The sequence below is a fragment of the Desmodus rotundus genome, chromosome 3, assembly GCF_022682495.2.
Source record: "Desmodus rotundus isolate HL8 chromosome 3, HLdesRot8A.1, whole genome shotgun sequence".
NCBI classification, from domain to species: Eukaryota; Metazoa; Chordata; class Mammalia; order Chiroptera; family Phyllostomidae; genus Desmodus; species Desmodus rotundus.
In genome coordinates, this window is record NC_071389.1 from 79,935,154 (window position 1) to 79,962,396 (window position 27,243).

Here is a 27,243-nt window from a genome sequence, read left to right on the forward strand (position 1 = left end):
TTAAACCAATAAAAAAATTTTTCTGGAAAGACTAAACAATAAGGAGTAGGAGAGGAGTGGGAAGAAAGGGCAGATGAAAGCTTCTTTGCTTAATTGTTTTTAAATTGTTGTTCAGAGACAAAATTCTCTCTATGCCCAAATTATGTAGTTTATCCGGAGTGTGCAGGCTCTTCTGTTAAGCAACACTGATAAGGACACTAATAGTTTAATTACAACTTGCTGCTCAAGGAGATAAACAAGGCTGTTTGCTTTTTAAACTGGGGATTACAATTACTTTTAAACGCCGGAGACAGGAACATCTGTAAGTACATCTTACTATGTCAGGAAAGCCACCAGAAACCAGCTGGAAAATAAAGCTCCAGGAGTGAGCAGCCGGTGCAAAATTAGAGCAAAACCGCCTGATTCGAGCAGTGGAGCAGTAGGCGGGAGGCGTAGTAAACAGGCAACAAACATTAAGTGGGCAGGGACAGAAAAGTTTTCAGTGGCCAAATCTTCCGCGGTTCCCGGGGAATTCCATCACCGAGATGGAGCATCCCTCCCTCCACCGTCAAGGTTAGAGTTACATCTCTCTCGCAAAGCCCTCTTCAGCACCACCAAGGAAGGACAGCTCCCTTAAAAGGAGGACAGGTCCAGTAAGAACTGCCCCACCTCCTTTACTACCCTACCATCCTCCCCATGGCATTTCTCTTTTCACTGGTGTCTTCCTGGGCACTGCTTTTAACAGTATTCTTGAGGGCAGATGGAGGGGACATGGAGCTTGTTTGGCGTTTTTTTCCCCCCCAGGTGTAAGGGAGACACATCCTTTCAGAAAAGTCTGTTCTTTTAACTGACCTCCAGAGCAATTTAACCAGAATAAAAGAGTGTAAGTCACTGGGTTTAATCTGGTGACAAGATGTTTCAATGCAAATCAGTAGTAGATGAAACTTGAAACTCTTTTTTAGTGCTTTATGTTTTGTTGTAAAAGTACAAGTAGTGGGGAAACAGCCTTTACTAACTGCTGCTTCAGCCCCTTTCCTCCCGTGCTAGCCGAAGCCACTAGGGGAATAATATACCAGAGTCTGATAGCAAAGAGGTCAACAGAGTAAGTCCTAATATCATGGGCTGCACACACAATCTTAGCCCTGAAAATACTCCTCTCAGTCCTTTTCAAGACCCCTCACAACATTACTCTGAATCTGGAACATACAAATGGGGGATTAACAGTTCCAAAGTGAGACCATAGGCTACTACAGCACACCACAGTAAGTGCCAAAGCTTCCCCCAATGAAGTCCTCTTCTCCCCAGCCCCAAATCCAGACACAAACATTTCAGGAGTGACAAGGAAACACATGATTAGAAAACTAAAGTCACAAGACAGGAAAATTACACTTTAAGAAACTTTGGCACATCCGGTTGCCATCCTTCCAGTCATAGAGATATGGTAGCTTAGCGAGCACATCTTGTTTCTCTATGCAGAGGGTTTTGTGGGGGTTTTTTTTTTGGTCCAGATTTCTTGATAGTGTGTAAAGTACTCATAATTTGAAGGTTCTCCTTGCTGCTGTGTGTGCAAACACACACACACACACACAGAGTCAGTTCATTTTCAAGGGTTTAGTTTCCTAGAGAAAAAAGGTACCACTTGCTTTTAAAACATACTTTGAAAGAGAGTCTTCAGGAAAATGCCCTTACTCTTTTTGCATTGGAGTAACTAGAATACCAAGGGACCCTAGAGAGCAAGAGATGCAAGCTAGGGTGGAGGCTTAGGAGTCATTCAGAAAAGGCAGCACTCTGAAGTTAGTGGTGAACAACTTCTTCCCAGTGATAGTGACCATCTACTAGTTATGGGGGGTGTGGTCTGCTGTGAATCTGGAGCAGTAGCAGCTGTGGGGACAGCAGACAGTGGGTGCTTCTCAGGTAACCCTGAGAGGTCTCAGCTGAAGCAGTTTGACCCTCTGAATCCCTTTGCGCTCGCTTCCTCTTTCTCTTTCTTTCTTCTTCCTTCCTTCCTCCCTCCCTCCCTCCCTTCTCCTACTGTCTTCTTCCCTCCCACTCTCCCTTCTTCCCTCCTCTACCTCAATTACCCTTTTCACTCAATTTCATCTGAGTCACTTTGAGCATCAGTTCCCTATCCAATCACCTAAATGTATTCTATACACCATGTTATTATTATTGTGATCACAGTGGTTGCTTGCCAACTGCTTGGTCCAAGGAAAAGGTCCTGTTCCCAGCTGTCAACCCCACCCCCATCTCCCCACTCCAACACTACAGCAGTGGTGTATCAACCCGGCAAAATCACCAGAGTCTCAATGTCACCAACAAGTTCCACCCACCCGTAGTAGCCTCACTAGCAAGCCTCACCGGCGGAACACACAGCCAGCGCACCCAGCCCTTGGTTATTCCTATGGTCATTGTTATCAGTGACTACACTCTCTTCTCTTCAAGAAGGAGAAAGCTCTCATGTGACTCTTGGGCGAATGTAGGGCTCCAGGCACTACTCTCTCTCACCTCCGCAGCGCGCGTGCACACGCGCGCACACACACACACACCCTCCTCACACCAGCAACACAAAGAGAACGAGTGAGCGAGCGCCAGCGCTGGGCTGGGCAGAAAGGGGGCGGGAGTGGGGGCACTGCCAGGATAGGGAGACCGAGGGGGGGCAGGGGGCTGAGCCAGACGGCCGGGAGGAAAGGTAGAGAAGGAAGCGTGGTGGGGAGAGCGCGAGGAGGGAGGGTCGTCCTTACCTGCTCCGAGGTTAAAGGAAATCCTGGCCTCTGCGAGGTACGGCGTGTCGCTCTTGGAGCGGACTCTTCTGATGGGCCGCCGGTCTATATCATCCTCCGAAGATGCCGCCATTAATGTGGGAGGCAGAAGCAGGGTCGCCCGGCGAGCTGAGAGGGAGAAGGAGATGGAGAGAGAGAAGGAGAGAGGCGGAAAGGGGGAGGAGGGGGAAGGAAGAGGCTCACACACATGGAAGGGGGGAGGGGAGAGGGGGATGGGAGAGGAAGGGAAGGGGATGGGGAGGGAGGGGGAAAAGAGAGGGGGAAAGGAAGAAAGAGAAAGAGAGAAAGAAAGAGAGCAAAGAAGAGAAAAGGGTGAAGGGAGAGAAAGAAAATCCGTTAAGGATTTGTGGACTGGAGCAGAGATCAGGCAGGCTGTCCTTGGCTGGCGCCCAGGGATCCCCCTAACTCCTCTCCCTGCCACAGGGCAAAGGGTCAGTTCTCAGGACTAACACCCTGCCTCCTGCCCGCAGCCCCAGTTTCCAGCACTTGGCACAGATAAGGTACTGCGAAAGGGAAGACTCCAAAGCAAAGATGCTCAGTCAGCACTGTGCCCTCTCCCGCCAAATGCACTTACTCTGCTCTTCAAGGGTACACTAGGGTCTCCTTAACCCCCAGGATTCTCTAGTCCAGGCAGATGTACCTGCCTCAGCTTTCCTTGCGTGGAATTATTACTCCTGGGGTGTGAGCCTAGTCCCAAGTGGCCATGGAGGAGGGCGTTGCACTCAGGATACCCCTTTGCTCCCTCTTTCCTAACCCAGAGCTCAAATAGAGATGGAGCCAGATCAGATTTCTCAGAAGCTTTCCCTACCTGGCTCCCTTGAACCCTGGAGGTGGAAGGCAAAGGAGAAGTGTACACAAGGCTTAAGAGCAATTCGTCAGTAAAGTTTCTAGAGTTGATGTTTTGAATGTAGAATAGACATGTTTGCACAGAATTGAATAGCTCTTTTACAACCACTAACTTCTATGATGTGTTTACCTTCACATAAACACCCATTCATTTAGCCCTCAACTTTCTCTTTATCTGGTGACTGAGAGCACAGATAGTAGTCCTTGGATTGGACCTGCAGTCTTTATAACCCTGTAACATTGTTTCTGAAGGAGAGGTGAAGATCAAGGGCACATTACAGTTCTTTGAATGTTTGCATTGCTGCTTCACATGTCACACAGCAGAAGGACCTAGAAAGGTTTCTGGTTTGATGATTCTGCTGAAGCTATTGATGGGCTAGACTCTTTTATGTTTGTCTTTCTGCAGTTTCAGTCACTTGGACTTTTTGTGGCTTGATGTTCTTTCTAATAAGAGTCCACTTCGAGTACATAGATAAATGTTACCGTGATTCCCTCCTTGGTACAAAGGAAACCCCTGTTAAGTCATGCCCTTCAGTTTCAGAGGAGGAAGTGCTGCTCTGACTCTGCAAGACTTCCTCTCCACTTCAGCTGTCACTTCTAACTCTCATCTTGTATCCTTGCATGCTAGAATCTTCATCTCCACTGCTCTCTCACTTCTCACCTAGGTAGTAACTCTTCACCTTAGGAAAAATATATCTGCCCTTAGCCTACTGCTTCCTTAATCTCTTCCACATTATTTCTTTCCTTTTTTAAAAACTTTCTTGTGGAACTCTTGGCCTCATAGGCTTAATTTTTTTTTACCCTCAATTCCCTCCTTTCATTGTTACAACTGGTTTCTATCCCCACCTCCTAATCAAAGTTATTTTAAAGGTCATTAACACCCTTCTAATAGTTAAATCCATTTCTTTCTTGGCCTCTTTAAAGTATGTAGTAATCTATTCTTCTTGAAATAATCTCCTTTGGCCTTTCTGTACTAAACTAATTCCCTAACCACTTGATTTCTAATTATTAGTCAATTATCTGCAATAACTTGAAATTGCTTATCCTGGCATTCAAGGCCTTTCACCATCTGATTTCAACCTATTTTTCCAAAGTTATTTATTATTTACCTCTACTATACTTGGAGTTGTCCTAACAAGTCGGGCTTATTTATGCAGTTGTACCTTTGCTTGTGTTGCACACCACAAGTTTATTTTTTCCCTACATTTAAAAATATATTTTATTGATTATGCTATTACAGTTGTCCCCCCCCTTTATTCCCCTCTGCCCTGCAACCCCCTCCCACACTCATCCCCCCGCCCTTAGTTCATGTCCATGGGTCATACATATAAGCTCCTGGCTTCTCCATTTTTTATACTATTCCTAACCTCCCCCTGTCTATTTTGTACTTACTATCTATATTACTTATTCCCTGTACCTTTTCTCCCATTCTCCCCCCTGCACCCTCCCCACTGATAACCCTCCATGTGATCTACATTTCTGTGATTCTTTTCCTATTCTAGTTGTTTGCTTTTGTTTTTTTTATTAGGTGCAGTTGTTGATAGTTGTGAGTTTGTTGTCATTGTACTGTTCATAGTTTTGATCTTCTTTTTCTTAGGTAAGTCCTTTTAACATTTTATGTAATAAGAGCTTGGTGATGATAAACTCCTTTAACTTGACCTTGTCTGGGAAGCACTTTATCTGCCTTTCCATTCTAAATGATAGCTTTGCTGAATAGAGTCATCTTGTATGTAGGTCCTTGCCTTTCATGACTTCAAATACTTCTTTCCAGCCCCTTCTTGCCTGCAAGGTTTCTTTTGAGAAATCTTAGGGGAACTCCTTTGTAGGTAACTCTTTTCCTTTTCTCTTGCTGCTTTTAAGATTCTCTCCTTCTGTTTAATCTTAGGTAATGTAATTATGATGTACCTTGGTGTGTGCTTTCTTGGGTCTGACTTCTTTGGGACTCTCTGAGCTTCCTGAACTTCCTGGAAGTCTATTTCCTTTGCCAGATTGGGGAAGTTGTCTCATTTTTTCAAATAAGTTTTCAATTTCTTGCTCCTCTTCTTCTATTCCTTCTAGCATCCCTATGATTCAGATGTTGGAACAATTAAAGTTGTCCTGGAGATTCCTAAGTCTCTCCTCATTTTTTTGAATTCTTGTTTCTTCCTTCTATTCTGGTTGAATGTTCCTTCTGGTCCAAAACATTGATGTGAGACCCAGTTTCCTTTTCATCACTGTTGGTTCCCTGTACATTTTCCTTTATTTCACAACCATACTCAACCATTTCTGTGAGCATCCTGATTACCAGTGTTTTGAGCTCTGCATCTGATAGGCTGGCTATCTCTTCATCACTTAGTTGTATTTTTTTCTGGACCTTTGATCTGTTCTTTCATGTGGGCCATTTTTTTTTGTTTTGTCACCACAAATTTCTTTCCTATAAACTTTTCATGTTCTCTCTCAGGAATGTGAGATAACTGTCCCACTAGCCTATGGAATGAACCCAGTAAATAATAAATTCTTGATATATATTTTTGAAAAAAAGAAGGAAGAAAAGCAAGAAAGAAGAAGGAGAAGGCAAAGAAGAGGGAAAAAAGAGTAGATGAGGGTTACAGAACTATGAATAGCTGAATTGGGGGCCAAATCCATATCTATTTGATTTTAAAACCCGTGTCCTCAACCAATATATTGATTTGCTAAGTAGCTATATTTGGTTGACTAACCATGTTTTAAATTCACTTTTCTATGAGACTTGCCTCATTACTATGTCCTATTTATCTCTGCTAAACATAGATTTAAAATGGATACCTCCTATCCCAGGAGGACCACAGTGGCTTTTGGCTCATCAAATGAGCCATGACTAATCAGGTTGCAAACCGATATTATGATTGCAACATTTATGTTCAGGCTCTTGAGGAAGTGAAATAGTAAAAAATTAAACTCAAACAATTCTGAATACTATATAAACTATCACTCTCTTTGAATTAATGCAGTGTGATTTGTTTAAAATGTTTGGGATTCCCTGCCCCTTGTATGTTTATTCATCATTTTATCTGTAAAATAAGTAAATAAAGTCATTTGAAGGAATACAGGAATGCCCAGCCTTATCTTTCCATGTGTTTCTTTGATTTTTACTTATTAATGAATCTTGATATAGAGAAGCACATCTTTGGATTTCTGTTTCTTATGTGTTCAACATTTTAGAGGATTAGGAACTTAATACTACTACCACTTTAGGTTTTCCTTTCTTCAAAGGAGTTTAAATGCATTTTTATATCATTTCATTAGACTATTTTATTATGTATATAATTCTAGATAGAGATACTGAGAATTTTTAATCCATACTTGAAGAAATTTCCATTGATTTCAGAGAGAGAGAGAAGATGGAGAAATCTATGTGAGTAATGGGATTGAACCTGCAACCTAGGTATGTGCTGTGACCAGAAATTGAACACACATTTTGGTGCATAAAATGATGCTCCAACCAACTGAATCACCCGGCCAGGATATATTATTTATATATATTTAAATAATTTTAAAAATAACATAGAATGCTACATATATCCTCACGTTCCTGAATTATTTCATCATATTTTCATTTTTTAAAGATTGTATTTACTTATTTTTAGAGGGAAAGGGGGGAGAAAGAGAGGGAGAGAAACATCAATGTGTGATTGCCTTTCATATGCCCCTTGCTGGGGACCTGGTCCACACCCCAGGCATGTACCCTGACTGGGAGTTGAACCGGTGACCCTTTGATTTGCAGGCTGGCACTCAATCCACTGAGCTACACCAGCGAGGACATTTTATATTTTCATTTTTGACTATGATCTCCCAATTTTGGGCTCTCCTAATTTACTGTCTCCTTTGTCTCATCTAATGTCATCCATTCTCTTTTCATCTTGCTACTCTTTTCTCACGTCTTCCTTAGTGCTTTCTAACAATTGCTTTAAATTTTTGTTTTTAATTGTTGTTTGGTTACAGTTGTCCTGCCTCTTTCGTCATTGCTCACTCCCGTAGTCAATCCCATAGTCAATCCCCCCATTTTCCATGTCCATGAGTCCTTTTATTTGTGTTCCTTTGTGTGTCCCTTCCCCTTCTTTACCCCATTATTCCTCTTCCCCCTCCCCTCTGGTCACTGTCTATTTGTTCTTTATATCCAAGTCTCTGGTTCTATTTTGCTCATTTGTTTGTTTTGTTGATTAGGTTCCACTCATAGATTTTCAATTATCAATCCCATTTCATTTACCACCTCCCTCTTATCCTATGTGAAGGATTTACCTTTGTGGGCTTGTCCCAATGTTTCCATTTTCTTTATTAAGTGGGATTCTTTTCAGATACATTAACTTTTATTGTAAAATATCTGGCTGAGTGATATCAGGGAAGAGCCTCGGGGTGGGAATCAGTATTACCACCACCATCAATTAACACTGGACAAGCCGCTCACTCTACCAGGGTAAGTCTCAGTCCTCTCAGGTATAAAAATGCAAGGGTCAATTACTTATCTTAAGATCTTAAGATTCTACCTAGTTCTAATACTCCATGAATATTTGTAGGTATTCTTGTATCTTTACTCTTTCAATCAGTTTCCATGGGGTATCTTGTCTCTGAATCTAAGAAAATACATTATTCCTTTGATTTACAACTAATAATGTTTAGGAAACCACATGATATCCATATACTTCTTTCAAGTAATTTCATATTATTCAAGTCTATTTTAGGTAATGGTAAATCCTTCAGATCTATTTTTTTCCATGCTATTTCTATCATGAGGCAAGATTCATATGATTATTTGTGTGTGTACATGTGTAGATTTGGGTGTGTGTATAGAAAAATTGAATTCAACTGTGATCACAACTTCAAAATGTAAGGTTTTTTTAGACTGTTTTTTTAAAAAATATGATTTTTGACTTAGGGGCCATTTTATTCTTTTTCTTTCTAAAGTTATTCAACTTCTTAATACTGAACACCCTTACATGCATGTTCTATCCAGAGCTAGAGCCAGAGAAAGAGACACATCACAACAGAATGCTCAAACAATCACACATTACACACACACCATTGGCACAAAAGAAAATGGAGAAGGAAAAGAAAAGGAAGACTGCAATATTCCATTCTAATCAAGAAAATGCTTTAGACAAGTAAAGCTTATTCTTTACAAATATTACTCAAATTGTGTTTGTAGTACACTCATATTTCAATATCACTGGGAATACTTGTTAAAGTGTAATTTTTCCAGGCCCCAACATGGACCTATTAAATTTTGAGCAGACGATACCTGAGTACCTAAATTTTCAAAAAGCTCCTAACTATGTCCCTTCTCAACACTTGTATTCAATGTTATATTGGAGATCTTGGTCAGGTCAATAAGTAAAAGAAATTAAAAGGGCATAATGTTTGAAAAACAAGAATAAAATTGTGATTAGTCATATACATTATGACTGTGTACCTACAGAATCCATAAGAATCCACACTATTTAAAATGAGTGAATTTTACAACATCATTGGGTATAATAGCAATGTAAAATATCAATTTTGTTTCTATATACTAGCAAATGTTTAAAAATGTAATTTAAAAAGCATCATTTATAATAACATCAAAACCTATGAATAAATCTAACAAAATATGAGCAATACTTCTACATGAAAAACTATATATATATATACATTCCTGAAAGAAACTAAGACCTAAATAAAAGGGAAATGGAGTGCATATATATGCTCATGTTCATGAATCGAAAGACATGATATTGTAAAGTAACCAGTCTCTTCAAACTGATCTATAGATTTAATGAAATTTCAGTAAAAACTCCAAGGTTTTTTTAAATTGACAAGCTGATTCAAAAATGTATATGAAAATTCACAGGAACCAGACTAGCCAAGACAATCTTGACAAATAAGAAAATAGCTAGAAGATTTATGGGAGAATATGTCAAGATTTATAAAAGTATAGAATTCAAACACAAAGTAAGGTAAATAGAGCAATGGAAGAGAATAGAGAATCTATTAAAAATAGACTCACATATAAGCAGTAACTTGATTATGACAAGAGTTCCATTAGATTATCATGGGGGAAAGATGGGCTTTTCAATAAATAATGCTCAATCACTTGAATATCCATATGGTGGAAAAAAATAAACCTTAACCTCTACCTCACCCTATACGTAAAATTCAATTCCAAATGACCTAAATGTAAAATGTAAACAATAAAGTTTCTAGAAGGAATTTGTTTTCATAAAAGACTATTTTGTGACTTTGTTTTATGTAGGAAATGAAAAGCACTAAGCATAAAAGAATAAATAGGCACATTAATGTCATTAAAGAATTTCCATTCATCATGAAAGAATTAAAAATGCAACATAACAAAATATGTGGGATGCAGCCAAAATAGAGCTGATAGGGGAATTTATAGCACTAAATGTTTGTTAGGGAAAAGAAAAGGAAGAATTAATGATCTAAGTTTCTACCTCAGGAACTTAGGGGAAAAATAAAAAATAAACCTAAAGCAAGCAAAACATGAAGACAATAGAAAAATAAAACAAAAAACTCATTCTTCAAAAAAATCAATAAAAGTGATTAATCTTTAGCAAGATTGTCATAGATAAAAATAGAGACTATATGGATCACCAGTATCAGGAATCATACAGAAGAAATCACTGTAGATCTTATACCCATTAAAAAGGTAATAAAAGAATACTACAAACTTCTTTTTGCTCATATATTCAACAAGTTAGTAAATATAAACTACATATACTCTTTAAAAAGGATTAGATGTTAGAAGAGGGAAAGGCAAGTGATAGAAGAGAGAAAATATTTTCAATTTTATATGTGACAAAGGACTTGTAACCAGAATATATCAAGAACTTCTAAAATACTAATGAAAAGACAGACAACTCACTTCATTTACAAAAAAATGTGCAAAAAATTTGAATATTAACTTCACAAAAGTAGATATCCAAATGTTCAGTAAGCATAAGAAATGATGCTTAGCATCATTACTTAAAGGTAAATTCAAATAAAAACCTTAGTGAGCCGTGGCCAGCTAGCTCAGTTGGTTAGAGCATCATCCTATACACCAGGGTTGCTGGTTTGGTCTCTGGTCAGGCATGCACACAGAGCCAACAAATGCATAAATAACTGGAACAATAAACCAATGTTTTTTTTCTCTCTCTCCCCACTTCCTCTTTCTCTAAAATTCAACAACTTAGTAAATATATTTATTAATTTTTTAAATTTAATAAATAAAAATAAAAACCACAGTGAGATATAATTACACATCACCACTCTGACTAAACTTATAAATTATTCAATGCCAAGCATTTGTGAGAATGGAGAGGAATTGAAGCTCACATACACTGCTGGTGGAAATGAAAACTTATAAAACTCTTTTGGAAAACTTTTTATACAAATGTATGCATAAACATGGTAACACACATAAATCCTATATCATGGACCAGCATGTCCACACCAGATTTATTCATAATGACCCCAAACTGAAAACTCAATGATCAGCAGCAAAAAATATACAAAAGTGAGTGTAATATCTTCATACAGTTTTGAAGCAGGTTGTCCCACACTGGTGAATACTGAAGGCTCTGAGACAAAGAAATAAGGCCCAAATAAAAGAACAGAGCAAAACTCCAGAAAAAAAACACTAAGCAATGAGGAGATCACCAACCTATCAGATGCAGGGTTAAAAAACTGGTGACCAGGATGCTCACAGAAATGATTGAGTACAGTCATAAAATAAAGGAAGAAGTGAAGGCTGTTCAAAGCGAAATAAAGAAAAATGTACAAGGAAGCAACAGTGAAGGGAAGGAAACTGGGGCTCAAATCAATGATTTGGAACAAAAGGAAGAAATAAACATTCAACCAGAACAGAAAGAAGAAACAAGAATTCCAAAACATGAGAAGAGGCTTAGGAACTTCTGGGACAACTTTAAACATCCCAACATCTGAATCACAAGGGTGTCAGAAAGAGAAGAGGAAGAGCAAGAAATTGAAAACTTATTTGAAAAATGAATGATGGAAAACATCCCCAATCTGGTGAAGGAAATAAGCATTCAAGTCCAGGAAACTCAGAGAGTCCCAAAGAACTTGGATCCAAGGAGGAACACACCAAGATACATCATAATTAAATTACACAAGATTAAACATAAGGAGAGAATCTTAAAAGCAGCAAGAGAAAAGGAAAGAGTTACCTAAAAAGGAGTCCCCATAAGACTATCAGCTGATTTCTCAAAAGAAACCTTGCAGGCAAGAAGGGGCTGGAAAGAAGTATTTGAAGTTATGAAAAGCAAGGACCTACATCCAAGATTACTGTATCCAGCAAAGCTATCATTTAGAATGGAAGGGCAGATAAAGTGCTTCCCAGACAAGGTCAAGTTAAAGGAGTTCATTATCATCACACCCTTATTACATGAAATGTTAAAGGGACTGTCTAAGAAAAAGAAGAAGATCAAAAGTACAAACACTACAATGACAACAAACTCACACCTATCAACAACTGAATCTAAACAATCAAACAAAAATAAACTAAGCAAACAACTAGAACAGGAATTGAATCACAGAAATGGAGGTCATGTGGAGGGTTATCAGCTGGGAGGGAGAGGGGGAGAATGGGAGGAAGGTACAAGGAATAAGAAACATAAATGGTAGGTACAAAATAGACAGGGGAAGATTAAGAATAGTATAGGAAATATATAAGCCAAACAACTTACATGTACGACCCATGAACATAAACTAAGGGTGGGAATGCTGGATGGAGTGGGGTACAGAGTCACATACATTAAGAATGTTGGCTGTGCAGATATATTAATTATGCATGTCATAGTTTTGCATATCTGAGTTAAAAATATAAGAACCTTTATACCTCACAATTAAACCGAGTAAGATGTCATTAATTACAGTGATGTTTTGAAAATCATTCATGTATAAAATACAAAATGTAAATGATGAGGATGACTATTAACTACAATACCAATCCAATCAAATTGCCGTAGTAGCTTCCATATCTAAAATAGGTTTAATGAAAATATACTAAAGAGGCTTTGAACATTTTATTGCAACTAAATTTACTGTGTAGCTGCTGCAACATTTTTCTTTTTTATACATATGCCTACTTTGCTAGAGAACCAACTCTTTTTATTTATGCCCTTGCAAAATCCCCTCCCATACTGAATCAGGGTTGGTCTCTGTGACTAGCAAAATATGGTACAAATGATGATGTGTCACTTCCAAAGCTAAGTCATAAAATATACTTTGACTTCTGCCTTGCATTATCTTTTTGTCTCCTGTTCTGGGGGAAGCCATCTGCAATGACATGGACACACCCAAAAAGCCTAAGGAGGGGGTCCTGTGTCAAGGAACTGAGACTTCCTGCTTAGCACCATGTGTGTGAGCCAGCTTGGAAGTCCCAGTCAAGCATTTGGATGACTGCAGTCTTGAACTGCCACTTCAGACTCTGAGCCAGAACCACCCAGGCAAGACACTCCCTAATTCCTGACCTACAGAAACTGCAAGGTAAAGCTTGTTGTTTTAAGCCACTAATTTGGGGGTAATGAGATATGCAGCACTAGATTGTAATGCATATGGGCTCTCAATGGACTCAGAACATCAACCATGATTGCTTAGACACCATGCATGTCTATCAGAAAATCCAAATAATCCAAATACAGTCAAACCTTGACTCTTGAATGTCTTGGCTCTTGAACAATTTGGTTCTCGACAAAATTGTTCACAGAAAAAAAATGTCTTGGTTGTCTAACAAAACTTTGGGGCTCAATTCTCTACTCAACAACCCTTTTATGCTGACATCTGTATGATCAGTCATGCATCTCTCAGGTGACATAAAAAGGAGATTTGGTTTTCGAATAATCGCTTCTTGAACAGTTTTCTGGAATCAATTAAATTTGAGAACTGAGGTCCCACTGTATTAACCAGTTTGATGAATTATTTAGCAAATTTGAAGACAGAAGATCCATGCCTTGACTGATGTGGCTCAGCTGGTTAGGTGTTGTCCCACAAAGCAAAAAGTTACTGGTTTGGTCCCTGGTCAGAGCATATGCCTGGGTTGTGGGTTTGATGGCTGGTCGGGGCGTGTGTGAGAAGCCATCGATCCATGTTCCTCTGTCCCATGGATATTTCTCTCCCTTTCTTTATCCCTCCCTTTCCCTTTCTCCAGAAATAAAATCTTTTAAAAAAGACAGATGATCCAAACAAAAATTACACAAACATTATCAAATGACAGTACAAATCTTTTCACAGGAAAACCTTTCTTTTCCTCTTCCTCCCCACTTTGCATGTCTAAACTCTGCCCATCCTCTATGACTAAAATTTTTTAGTCCCATCCACAATCCAGCGAAACTGTGAGAAGGTAGTATCTTCCTTTTTTCTTTATCTCTGTCCACCCCGGTATGTTGTAATTTTCACCTTCAATGAATACATAAACACTGTAATGTGGATTATTATTATCCTTTCGAAGAGTATGAAATAAAGTTTAACAGCACAGGCTTTGAGGTCAGTTAGCTTTCCTGAGTTTGTATCCAAAATCCATATTTAATGGGTGTGTGATTTCATGCAAGTCACCAACCTCCTGTGCATCTATCGCATCTATAAGATGGGCCTTACATAGTGCGTGCGTCTAGGGTCACTGTGAGGATTCAAATGTGTAATCCATGTAGTCTTTGGTAAAAAAGCCCCAATAGAGATTTATTATTTTAAAGCTATTATTACTGGCCAGCTCCAAGTACGGCTGTCACTGTAAAATTAAACCTTGGCATAGTTCCCGAGCTTAATGCGTGTTAGATTTTAGAAAAAAAGTGAGCTTTCCAATCTTTAGTTCCCTTATCTGTAAACCAGATATAAAGTCAACTCTCTCACTGGGCCTTTGGAGGATGAAATATTATATAATAAATGTAAAACTCCTAACGCTGAGCTTGACAAATGGTAGGCGGGCAACAAATGTTCGTTGCTTCCTTCTTCTCAGCTTCTTAAAGTAGATACTGTGCAGAGTGGCTGGAGGCCGGCTGTTAAAACACTCTAGATGCAGAAAGGAAACTGTATTTCAGGTTTTGTATGTTGAACTTTGTTGGACATAAACCCAAACAGCTTTCTATTATTTAAATGTTGAACATGCCTGATTAAGATACACAAGTCAGTTTTCCAATGTTGTTTAATAGTTCAGGTAATGTTAAACCTTATTCATTTGAATTTTGTATTTTCTACATGATTGAGTTTCAATATAGTGGGTGTAATTAACACCATACTTTAAAATCTAAAGGTTCTAATAATTTTAATTCATGTTCAATGTACAAAAGGGTGATATAAATCTGAACATACCTTTGTGTGGCATACTGCTGGGCCTTGTTACTTGAAAAGTGATCTTAGAGGCAAAGACCATGGGCTTGAATCCCATCTGAGTCTCATATCCAACAATAGAATATAGAGATATGGGCATCAGACGAGGCAATAGGAGATGGGGTTCTAGCTCTTGGCCCGACTCCTTCTAGCTATCTCGTTTAGGTAAGTCATCTCTTTCTAGAAAAGCAGGGTGTTTTAGGGGAAGGCTGAGTCAGAAAGACTCTTGTTTGAATCCTGGCTCCACCTTTCATAGTTGTGTGTTTCCACTGAGCTTTAGTTTCTAATAAATTGGGGGCAATCATATATCTAACTCACAAGTTTGTGATTTTGAATGAAATAAATATGTATAGCTTCTGGTATCTGTTAGGTATTTAATAAACAAATTTCTGCTTTTCCTTTCTTTCGTGTCTTAGTTCTATCACCTGTAAAGTGAGCCAGTTGAAATAAGTCCCTTCTGATTCTAATGTTTTATTATTATAGAAATTCTAATGATCAGTGCAACACTAAAAAGATCTGGGCACTTGCTTTTGGTATGTAATAAAGTGTTGCATATGGTTATAATAAGAATAAAAACATATTGTGGTTGTAGATAGGAGAAAAACACAAAAATTCCTAAATGTATGTGTCTAAGAGAAAGGCCTGCCCAATATAGATTCAGTAGGTATTTTATTTGCATTCTATTGTGTCTACAGGTGGCATGACGATAGCGATCGGATCACAGGTTATTAGTCAGAGACTCTGCCTTGTAAACAGTAGTGGACCAGATCCAGGACCATTAACCCAGCTGTCAAAGTCACTCTTTGGGCCAAAATAAAGCATGGTTTACCTCTTTTCCAGCCCAAACTGTGTTTGATTATTTTCTATATTGGTTAAAGTTGACTGCCTCAGCATTTGAAGATTTTATTAATTTATAAAGTTACAACAGAAAATTAAAGGTAATAAATCTGAGGAGCTTGATTTAGGTTAAAATAATATGTATGTGTGTGAGTATGTGTGCCCACGTGTATATAAAGAGTATAAGAATATTTATCAGGTTATAAAAATACCTATTTTTAGATGACGAATATAGTTGAGTTTTGTTGTTTGTCTCTATGTTTTCCAAATCTTCTATAATTGTTATGTGTTATATTGGCAGTGAGAGGGAAAAACAAGTTATGAGTATCATTAGAAGCTCTCATAAGCACTTAGGCAGATCACTTCCTCCCACCCTGACCCCTCCAATTCAACTTTAAGGACAGAGACCCATCATCTCATGGTGACAGTTTCCCAAAGAGGTAAAGGAAAAAAATTATTTAAGCAGATGAATTTAAAGGTGCAAGTAATTACACAAAGCAACTCCATTGCCACATTGTATTTTATAATACTGAGACTTTCTGTCTTTGAATGTGTGGAAATAAATGAGCCATGTATGTTCACATATCTTTCCTAGTATTGCCATAGTTGCCAATATAATACAGGACTACAATGTAGCAGAAGAATCAAGAGGTTCAAGACTGTAATTCTGACTCCATTTCTAATAGCTGTGTGGAGCTTGGGAAGTTACCGGATTATTAGAAACATGAACTACTTCTGTAAAATGGGGATAATAATAAGTACATCACACATTTTCTTTTCCAGGACTAAATTAGGAAATAAATACCAAGCCCTGGCATATAAATGTGAATTCTTTTCTCATTCACATTTCCTTTTGCAACTTTTATACATGTCCAGACTATTTAGCTAAGCTGGCATAAGATATGGAGCTAATGTAAAAATCAGTCTTGCAGTATGATATTTGGAGTGTGGTCTTGCTTTCCAGATACAAGTGTTAAATTAGGCTACGCCAAGTAGTTTCTCTCTGCCTGTCATCTATCAAGTTTAATCACCAAATAGTGCATAATCAGCTAAATGGAACAGAAAAATCTTACTATGTAGGTTCAAAAAATAAAGTAAGGTTTTTCACCAGCCATAGCTAAATCTCTCTCTCTTTATTTTCATTTTTCCTTTGCAACATTCTGTGACAGCCTATAGTTCTGTAAAGTGACTGATCTGTATTGAGATTTAAAATAAAACAAACTTGTGTTCTTTAGATGATCTCATAAATGTTAACTCAGAATTTTGTTTCTTATGACAAAACAAGCCAGAATTTGAAATAATGTTGGTAACTTCAAATGTTTGATTCATGTAAATATTTCAAATGGACCATTAATTTTAAGTCCTAGTGCTAGGGAGAAAATAGTGTATTTATAGTGAAAACTTTTAATTTAGAAAATAAATGTTTTTAAGCAATCTTCCTATCTTTTAAATAACATGAAAGGAATATTAAAGGCCCAGTGGAATCACATAGTCAGAAGCAGATAAAATCACATTAATGAAATTATTTTAGGAATTACCAAGTCAATTAGAATATTTTGGATGGTTTCCCAAGATCTCATACCAAGCTTTACACCTATAGAACTCATTTCCTACTGGTAATCTATGCTTTGGTATTTTATAGGGCCTTCAAATTCAGTGTATTCTGAATTGAATTGAACTTTTTCCTCCCTCCATCTTGAATATCTTCCTATTTCCTCTTTTGGTGAACAGTTTCTTTCTTTCTTTTTTTAATTGTTGTTCAGTTACAGTTGTCTGTGTTTTCTGTCCACCCCTCTACCCTACCTGGTGAACAGTTTCATTATCCATCCAGTGCAGCCAAGTGAAACATTGGGAATTATTCAAAGTACTCCTTTCTCATCTCTGTCTACTCACCCTATTATAGTATGTCTACAAAAAATATTTCAAAGTTCCCCCTGTCCTGACAAATTCACTCTGTCAATTACCTTTTCAGTCTGTCTTTACTTCTAGCTGGGGTCACTGCACTGGCTTCCTAATGGTTCTCTTTGCCTCTACTCTTACTCATTTCAATCTGTTCTCCATATTTGTGGTCTTGATAAAAACTGATCTGACAACAGGTCTCCTCTGTATTAGGTATTTTAGTGGATTCAGTATCAAATTTGGAATTCCTTGGTTGGGCTTACAAAGTCTTACATGCTATTCTAATCTTTTTTCTTGCCTTTCCCCATATCTACAATACACCTCTCATTCTGTAACATGTTCAGTGTCTCTAATATACTCTTAATATTTTCATGCCTTATCACATGCCATTTCACACTGCCCAGACATTTTTCCCCCTCCTACCTATGTCTAACTTAAAGACTGATTCATTGTTATCCCCTCTTGGACACTAATTTGGAAACACACCTACCTTCCTCCCCAACACACACACACACACACACACACTGCACACACAAGCATATCTTTGATTGGATGGCCTCATCTGTGCTTACAAAACTCCCATTTTCCCAGCATTCATCTTTTGAAACTGAAATTATTGATTTATTTATCTGCCTCCATATTAAACGGTTAACTCCTTGAGGCCAGGGGATTTGTTTATTTTGAGTTTGAGTCCCCAGCACATGGTTAGTGCTTAACAAATAGTGAATTTTAAATGAATATAAGCTTGGCTTTTTCTTCCAATTTATTCATTTATCTCTCTGGGCTCTATTTTCTTCATCTATAAAAGTAAAGATTTAGATTAGACAAAACAACCCCTTAAAAGGTAAGAAAAACTCAGATTACCACACCTGACGCCCAAAGATTCTGATCAGTACCTGGGCAAAGGCTGTAGATTATGAGTTTCTGACATGTAATAGGTCAGCTGCAGCTTTAAAAATCCTTCAAATACTGTTTCCTATAAATAGGAAATTCTTTTTTTCAATTACAGTTTACATTCAGTACTATTGTGTATTAGTTTCAGGTGTGCAACAAGTTGGTTAGACAATCATGTACTTTATAAAGTGTTTCCCCCTGATATTTCCAATACTCACCTGGCACCATACACAGTTACTACAATATTATTGACCGTATCCTCTATGCTGTACTTTACATCCCTGTGACCATTTTATAACTACCAATCTGTATTTCTTCATCCCTTTAACTTTTTTATCCAGTCCCCCAACCCTCGTTCCCCCCACCCCATCTGGCAACCATTTTTCTCGGGATCTATGAGTCTGTTTCTGTTTTGTTTGTTCATTTACTCTTAATCTGGTGCTCAAGGTCTCTTTCCTTGAACCATTTTTTCTACAGCCTCAGGTATCGCCTTCACCTTCTTGTACTTTATGATCCAGTCATACTGAGTTGCTTACAGAGAGACATGTACATTCTACACCTGCTAGCTCTTCCCACAAGGAATTCCTCACTATTTATTGTGTTAACTCCAGGATGAAGCTTACACATCTACTCTTCCATGGAAAATTCTCTGAATTCTTTCTTTTCCCCCTTTAGGTCCTTTTTCTGCTTCTATTTGAGCACTTTTTGTTGTATTAGGTTGTCTGAGCTTCCTGAAGACAAAGAACAGTTACTCAATGAATGTTTTCCCTTTGCTCATTGTGGCAATTTATTATTCTTTAAGATTTATTGAGACTCTACTAATCTAAATTTATTACTTTATGTCATTTTATCCTCGTAATAATAATACTGCATTTGTTATCATTTTGCAAATAGACAAACAAAGGCTTAGAGAGGTTCAGCCATTCGCATAGCCAGTCACATGGCTGTTTAATGGTTGGGTTATTTCTGATGTCACTTTCTTCACACTACCATGTCTTTCTTAAGGAATCGAATATTTTTTAGAAAATGAAGAGAAATATGATTTAAAGTGAATTCTCCCAAATCTATTTCCTCTTTGCTAGGTAAATGCTGACATATTGAAATTACTACAAGGAAGCCACATTCTGATAAAATAGAATTTGTTGTAAACTCAGAGGAAGTCAGTACAGTTTAGCTAATGTTTTAAGAGTTTAAAAAAGAAAATTCCCAGCAGCAGAACTATAAAAAGGATTCTTTTGGGATTTGTGAGCATTTCTGTTTAAAAAAATCAAAGTTTTGTTGCTTTTTCTTGTTCCTGTGTGTTAAGACTATCTCACATTTCCAAAGGGTCTAGACCAGCGACTTTCAACCTTTTTTATTTCATGGCACACATAAACTAATTACTAAAATTCTGCAGCACACCAGAGAATAAATTTTTGGCTGATATGGCAGAAAAAATAGGTATAATTTTAATTCATTCACACCGGATGGCTATTGTTGTTTTGGCTGTTGTCATTTTTTAAAACTTGACAGTCTAAGGGAAAAGAGGTCTTTGGCCCTGACTAAATAGTCAGGTGTGGCATGGTTTAAAAATTGCTGTGGTACATTGGTTGAAAATTGCTGCTCTTAGACATTTGCATTAGGAATAAATTGCAGCAAAGGAGAGATGGGACAGGGGTGGGGGGGTGTCTCTCAGGGAAACTGAGCCCTGCCAATTTTCCTCTGAGGCTTAATAAAATTAAAATATAATTGACATAAGAGCTAACGTTTATTAAATGCATATTATGTACATAATATTTTGCTGAGTGTTTTATATTTATTGGTTTCCAAACTTCAGTTATTCCTGTACCATTTTATACATTTTGCTACATCTGTCATCTGCATTATTATTTAGTTAATGTCTTTCCTTAGAAGGACTTTTGTCACCCTATTTTTTCCCTTGTTCTAAGCAGTAGCCCATTAGTGTCAAATCTAGTTATATATTTTTACATTTCAATTCAATGTTTTTGTTTATATGTTTTCTGATCAGCACGGGAGTTTTGACCTGCTCCGTTTCCGACCTGGGCCGGTTCACCCCTCCTTAGGCAACCTGGTGGCCCCCGCTCCCGGGAAGTCACCATATTGATGCCGAACTTAGTGCAGACACCCGATCGGCCTAGCGCACTACAGCCCAGAACTCCTGGGCTCAAGCGATCCTCCTGCCTCAGCCTCCCGAGTAGCTGGGACTACAGGCGCGCGCCACCGCGCCCGGCATATGTTTTCTAAAACACAATGAGATAAATACATTATTAGTATAAAAGAGTTCGTGTATTACCTGAAAAATCATAAATTGTACTGTAGTTTGTGAAATGCTATTTTGTTTCATTTTATTCTCAAAATAACTCTTTGGGTTAAGAACCCTTATTATTATCTTTTGCATTCCAAAGGGAAAAGTGAAGCAAAGAGGAATGAAATAACTTGCCTAATGTCACAGGCTAAAAAGGGGAAATCATAGTTTGAATTGGGATCTGGTGCTGCTTTGAAGTTCAACCCTAAAACACTATGACATTCTTTAGCCAGTCAGAGAGAAGAGATATTTTTGTCACCTCCAATTTTTCATATGCCATAGTCACAACTTTGTAAAATGTGAATGTGTATGAAGGTGACTGAAAGTATTAAAAAATTAAAATAATTGTATGGGGTCGATTTTCTTTTTAATTTTTTTTCCAAACAGTTTAATATTACCCCACTTTGCTTTTACCCTTGATTAATTGAAAAAAGATACATAGGCCCTGGCTGGGTGGTTCAGTTGGTTGGAGCGTCATCCCATACACCAAAAAGATTGTGTATTCCATTCCCAATCAGGGCACGTACCTAGGTTGCAGGATTGTACAGGAGGCAAATGATCAATGTTCTTTGCACATCGATGTTTCTCTTTCTCTCTCTCCCTTCCTCTTTCTCTAAAATCAATAAATGTATCTTTGGGTGAGGATTAAAAAAATTTTCAAAAAGGAAAAAGTTCCATTTTTAATTTTTAGAGGTATCTCCATACAGCTTTCCACAGTGGCTGTACCAGTCTGCATTCCCTCCAAATGGTACACACGTGTTTCTCTATATCCTTGCCAGCACTTGTTGTTTGTTGATTTATTGTGATATCAGTTATGACTGGTGTGAGGTGATATTTCATTGTGATTTTGTTTTCTTGTTCACAAAGAACTTTATTATCTAGTGATGCATACTGTGAACATACAGAAATCTGCATGGTCCACTTCACATGCAGTAAAACAATGTTTACTTTACAATAAGTGAGTGTCAACAGTTTTTTAAAAAATTATTTTATTGTTGTTCAATTATAGTTGTCTGCACTTTCCCCCCACTACTCCCCCCACCCCAGCCAAACCCACCTCCCTCCCTTGCTTCCACCCTCCCCATTGGTTTTGTCCACGTGTCCTTTATAGTTGTTCCTGAAAACCCTTCCCCCCATTTCCCCCTCCCCTCTGGCTACTGTTAGATTGTTCTTAATTTCAATGTCTCTGGGTATATTTTGTTTGCTTATTTGTTTTGTTGATTATATTCCACTTAAAGATGAGACCATATGGTATTTGTCCCTTACCGCCTGGCTTATTTCACTTAGCATAATGCTCTCCAGTTCCATCCATGTTGTCACAAAGGATAGGAGCTCCTTCTTTCTTTCTGCTGTGTAGTATTCCATTGTGTAAATGTACCATAGTTTTTTGATACACTCATTTGCTGATGGGCACCTAGGTTGCTTCCAGTACTTGGCTATTGTAAATTGTGCTGCTATGAACATTGGGGTGCATAGGTCCTTTTGGATTGGTGTTTCAGGGCTCTTAGGATATAATCCCAGCAGTGGAATTGCTGGGCCAAAAAGCAGTTCCATTTTTAGTTTTCTGAGGAAATTCCATACTGTTTTCCACCAGTCTGCATTCCCACCAACAATGTACTAGGGGTCCCTTTTCTCCACATCCTCTCCAACACTTGTTTTGTTGACTTGTTTATGATGGCCATTCTGACTGGTGTGAAGTGGTATCTCACTGTGTTTTCAATTTGCATCTGTGATGATAAGTGACATTGAGTACCTTCTCATATGTCTATTGGCTGTCTGTATGTCCTCTTTGGAGAAGTGTCTATTCAGGTCCTTTGCCCATTTTTTAATTGGATTGTTAGTTCTTTTGGTGTTGAGTTTTATAAGTTCTTTTTATATTAACCCCTTATCATCTGCAAATGATATATCGGCGATGTATCGCCCAAAAGATGTATTGCGGAAAAGATGTATTGCCAAATATGTTCTCCTATTCTGTGGGTTGTCTTTTTATTTTGTTGATGGTTTCTGTTGACCCAGCAATCCCACTTCTGGGAATATATCTGAAGAAACCCAAAACACTAATTTGAAAGAACATAAGCTCCCCTATGTTCATTGCAGTATTATTTACAATAGATATGGAAGCAGCCCAAGAGTCCATCAGTAGATGAGTGAATAAAACAACTATGGGACATTTACACAATGGAATACTACTTGGCATAAAGACAAAGAAAATATTACCCTTTGAGACACTATGGATGGACCTGGAGAACATTATGCTAAGTGAAATAAGTCCATCAGAGAAAGATGAATACCATATGATTTCCCTCCTATGTGGAATCTAATGAACAAACAGAACTAACAAGCAAAATAGAGACAAACTCATAGACAGAGAGCAGGTTGACAGCTATAGGGATAGGGGGTAGGGGGTAGCGGGATTAAGTCATAAGGAAAAAGGACTCATGGACATAGACAGCAGTGTGGTGATTGCAGGGTGAGGGGGTATAGAGGGGACAAATAGTAATGGAAAATATAATAAAAAAGAAAAAAGAAAGAAAAAAGTAACATAGATCTGTAAAATAATCTCTGTATTCATTCCTAGAATTCCAGAAGTCTAATTTAATACCAATATTCATTCAGTGGTATTGTGTGAATGTGTGGGTCTGATTGTTTACAGAGATATTCTTTAAACTATTAAAGGTGATATTAGCCATGGGCTGATTTAGATGTGCTAGACTCCCTATCCTTGCCTCTGTCAACTCAGTCAGTCACAGAGGGTGGTTCTGAACATTTGGGGGTGGGGAGCAGAACAGATTTATTTGGGCAAATGAGAAGTGAGAATTCTTTCCCAAGCACCTGCAAATTGTTTATGCTATTTGGGTCATGGCTGACGTCGGCTGTGTGTGGGCTACATCTTTAATCCACTCTGTCATGTGTCTTATGTGAGAGTAGGAGTTATTAATTGACTAGAACTATTTCATTGTATTTTCATATGATTTTCTTCCTCTCTATCATTCTCTCATCTTCTCTGTCTTCTTCTTTTCCTCATTCATGCCCACTTTACTGATGAGCCCTGAATCACAATGTGTGGCAGAGCAGATGTTTGCTGGGGGCAAAGGCATGAAGAGCATTAGGAGACCATGCACAGACAAATCGTCAGTGTGATTTTGTGTACTGTTCCAAGGACACACTCAGAAATAGAAGGTTGGATATCATGGTAATCTGCATATGGATGGAATTGGCAGGCTGGCTATCTTAACAATATTTTTCCTTTTGATCTGCCTTCACACTCTTTTCACACAAAATGCTCCCTGTATTAAATACCAGTTTGGGGAGCTTGGGTGTGAGCAATTAGAGGTCCAAAGTGGAGTGTGTGGGAGGTTGGGAAGGAAGGCTTGGTAGTTAAGCTTGTCATCCATGTGTGAAGCACAGCGTGCTGCTTCCTGGCTGGAGTTATAGAGAAAAACAGAAATCAAAAAATAAGTATTTGTTGAGGGTTATGACTTGAGTACCATAAAAGCAAGGCTGTAAACTTTAGAAAAATGTGATCTGAAGCATTTCTCAGAGACAATGTTCTGGGAAACAGTATGATTACATGTAAACTGCTTGGTTAGGACATCACTGTGAAGAGACAGAGAAGATGTGGCTGATTTTGCTGTGCTGGTCCTAGCCAAATTCTTAGGGGCAAGTGGGAGGACATTAGATTGGCGAATGAAAAGAATTATAATACAATTGGCAATCCTGCCCCAAATAAGGATCCAGTTGCTTCGGAATCACAGTTCCTGTCTCCACCCTTATGGAGCAAATTAGATCTGCAAGTCCAGATATGAGCCACATCTATGATAATGACATTAAAGTCTCAGAGGACAGGCACAGAAGAGGAAAACAACCTGGTGCTACTCAACGAGACTCCTAGAAACACCATGCTCAGGCGTGTAGTGACTGTTTCTCAAAGTGCACATCTTCAGTGTGGGGCTTAGGGGGGTATATCTACAGCCATCTTCTACTGAGTCTGCTCAGAAACAGGAATGTGAATGGTAGGTGGTTGGAGGATGACTCAGCCCCAAATGGTAAGAATGGGACTAGGCAGTATATATCTAAAGAAGGAAGGGGAAAGGATTTCAACTAAGGTTCAGCTCAGGGCTAGTTTCTGAACATATTCAGAGCAGCTTTTGAATTGATCTCAGGTTCATCATAGCAAGCACTGAGTGATCACCTCTTCCACAATTCTAATTTTAGGCAGAATAAAAACTCAGTCTTCACAGACTATTGTATATTAAAATCCCTTCTCAAAAGGGTACTATTCAGGGACCCCTTGAAATCTATTTTAAAGGTTAATTTTCTTCCATAGTTTACCAATTCCCTCCATCTATATTTTCTTGTTGCTTTTGATTTTTTAAATTTCTTCTATTTTATAGGAGATGTTGCAGAGTTGATGACTTTCTGCTATTTCCTGCATCTGTATGTATTTGAAAATTATTTTTACCTGTCCCTCTCTTGAGCCTTAAGCAGAGCCTCTATTGTCAACTAAAGTTGTTAGTTCTTTGAAGGTCTTAGGAAGTCCTTTCCTTGAAACCTAGTCTCTCTTTGTAATGCAAATTTAAGCATTTTCATTCAACAGAGACATTTGATAAATCTTAATGCTTCTACTGTGTACCAGGGTGACACTAGGCACCTAGAAAATGATATCAAGGAGATTATCACAATCAAGGTAGGTAATGGACACCTAAGTATTAATAATAGTGTTGACAACTAACCAATAATAACAAATAACATACTAAACACCTTGTAGGCATAACTCAATTCTCGAAAACTTCTATATATTCAATGCTAGCATTATATATATTTGATTAGGACCCTGAGGCTTAGAGAAGTGAAACCATTTATGTGAGCTCATGCATCTAATAAGAAGTGGAAACAGAATAATACAATATCACAATGGCTCTAATGAAGGCTGAAAAGAATACTGGGGAAGAAAGGTCTGGAAAAGTTAGGTAAGGCTTCACAGAGAAAGTGACATTGGGGCTCGGTCTTGCATTAAGCACAAGAAAGAAAATAGCAGGAGCTCATTCAGTGAGGATGACTATTGTGATGATGTGCAAATAATTACGTGCTACAGAATGTCTTTGTCTCTTGGAGTCCTGTTAAGAAGTCCCAGAGATCTGGTGTTTAGGTTTAGAGTATATTGAACTCAAAGCTAAGATGGAAAAGCCAGCATTTCTGACAGATTTCACAGGATGGGCTAAAGGTAGAGCTGGGAGGCAGTTGGGGGAGAAAATGGTTGAGGAGGGGGTTAGATGAATTCCTCTTTATTTCCAAAAACAACTTGAAAGGACTCTTAGCTGCTCACTGTGGCATTTATCAGTTGTCAAATCTGGCATTTCCCTTTGTTGAACAAGACAATGTAGATGATAGGAAAGATGCATTATGATGAAGTCACAATGACTGTAGCACTGGGTTCCAATGTCAAGAGTTATTTAAAATGATAAAAGAGGGGCAATTGTGAGCAGGAGTCATAAATTTGATTGCCTGGTGACTTCAGTCAATTTGCTGTCTTTTAATATACTTTCCTTTTTGAAGGTAATTTTAATGCCCAAAGATATGAATGGTCTTTGAGAAAAGAAATCTGGCACAGTGGAAAGGGCAAAGATGCATGTGATATGAGATTTGGTTCTAGTTTTCTCCTTCTCACTGCAAGCTGTGTGATTTGGGCATGTGGCTGAACCACTCTGAGCTTCCGTATCTCCGGATATGTGAGTTGGTCCTGATTGTGACCTTCATTATTTGTGGGGTTATTGGAGTCAGATATACTTGAATTCAAACAGCTATCCTTCTAAGTGTATAGTCTTGTAATTTGAAATTGAATGTATTAGGGTGACACTGGTTCACAAAACCATATAGGTTTCAAGTGTACAATTCACCAAAATATCATCTGCACACTGCATTGTGTGCCCATTGTCCCAAGCAAAGTCTTTTTCCATTCCCATTTAGCCCCAGTTGCCTACCTCCACCTACCCCCAACCCCTTTCCCTCTGGCTATTACCACAGTTGTCTGTATCTATGTGTTATATATGTGTGTGTGTGTGTGTGTGTGTGTATAGTCTTTTCTAATCTGCAAAATGACCATTATAATTCCTCTTTCCTTAAATTTCTCTCAGGATTAATGAAGACAATGAATATGCAAAGTGCGGCACCAGACATAGAATCCAACCCTTTTTTAAAATGTCCATTTGCACCTTTCCAGTGGTTTGGATTCATTTAAAAGGAAATACCTAAATAGATAAAGACACTCAGGTAAGAAGAGCTGCTTGATGTGCTAAAACTTCCTTCCCTATAAAATGGGAATGTGGTGGTTCTTAGCCCTGGTTGCACATTTGAATCATGGAGGACAAT

General features: G+C 38.2%; 1 protein-coding gene across 3 annotated transcripts in view; it reads right to left on the reverse strand.

Annotated features, from left to right (window-relative positions):
• The window catches only part of PHACTR1 (phosphatase and actin regulator 1), a 521,513-nt gene that overhangs the window by 490,022 nt on the left and 4,248 nt on the right, over window positions 1–27,243 (reverse strand). For 2 of the 3 annotated variants that reach the window (XM_024565400.3, XM_024565398.3), the window contains exon 2: window positions 2,721–2,867. In XM_024565400.3, coding sequence (XP_024421168.1) covers window positions 2,721–2,867 — 147 coding nt within the window. Of the gene's footprint in view, window positions 1–2,720; window positions 2,868–3,333; window positions 3,351–27,243 lie in introns of those variants that run through there. The other variant, XM_045199434.2, reaches the window with a different exon arrangement.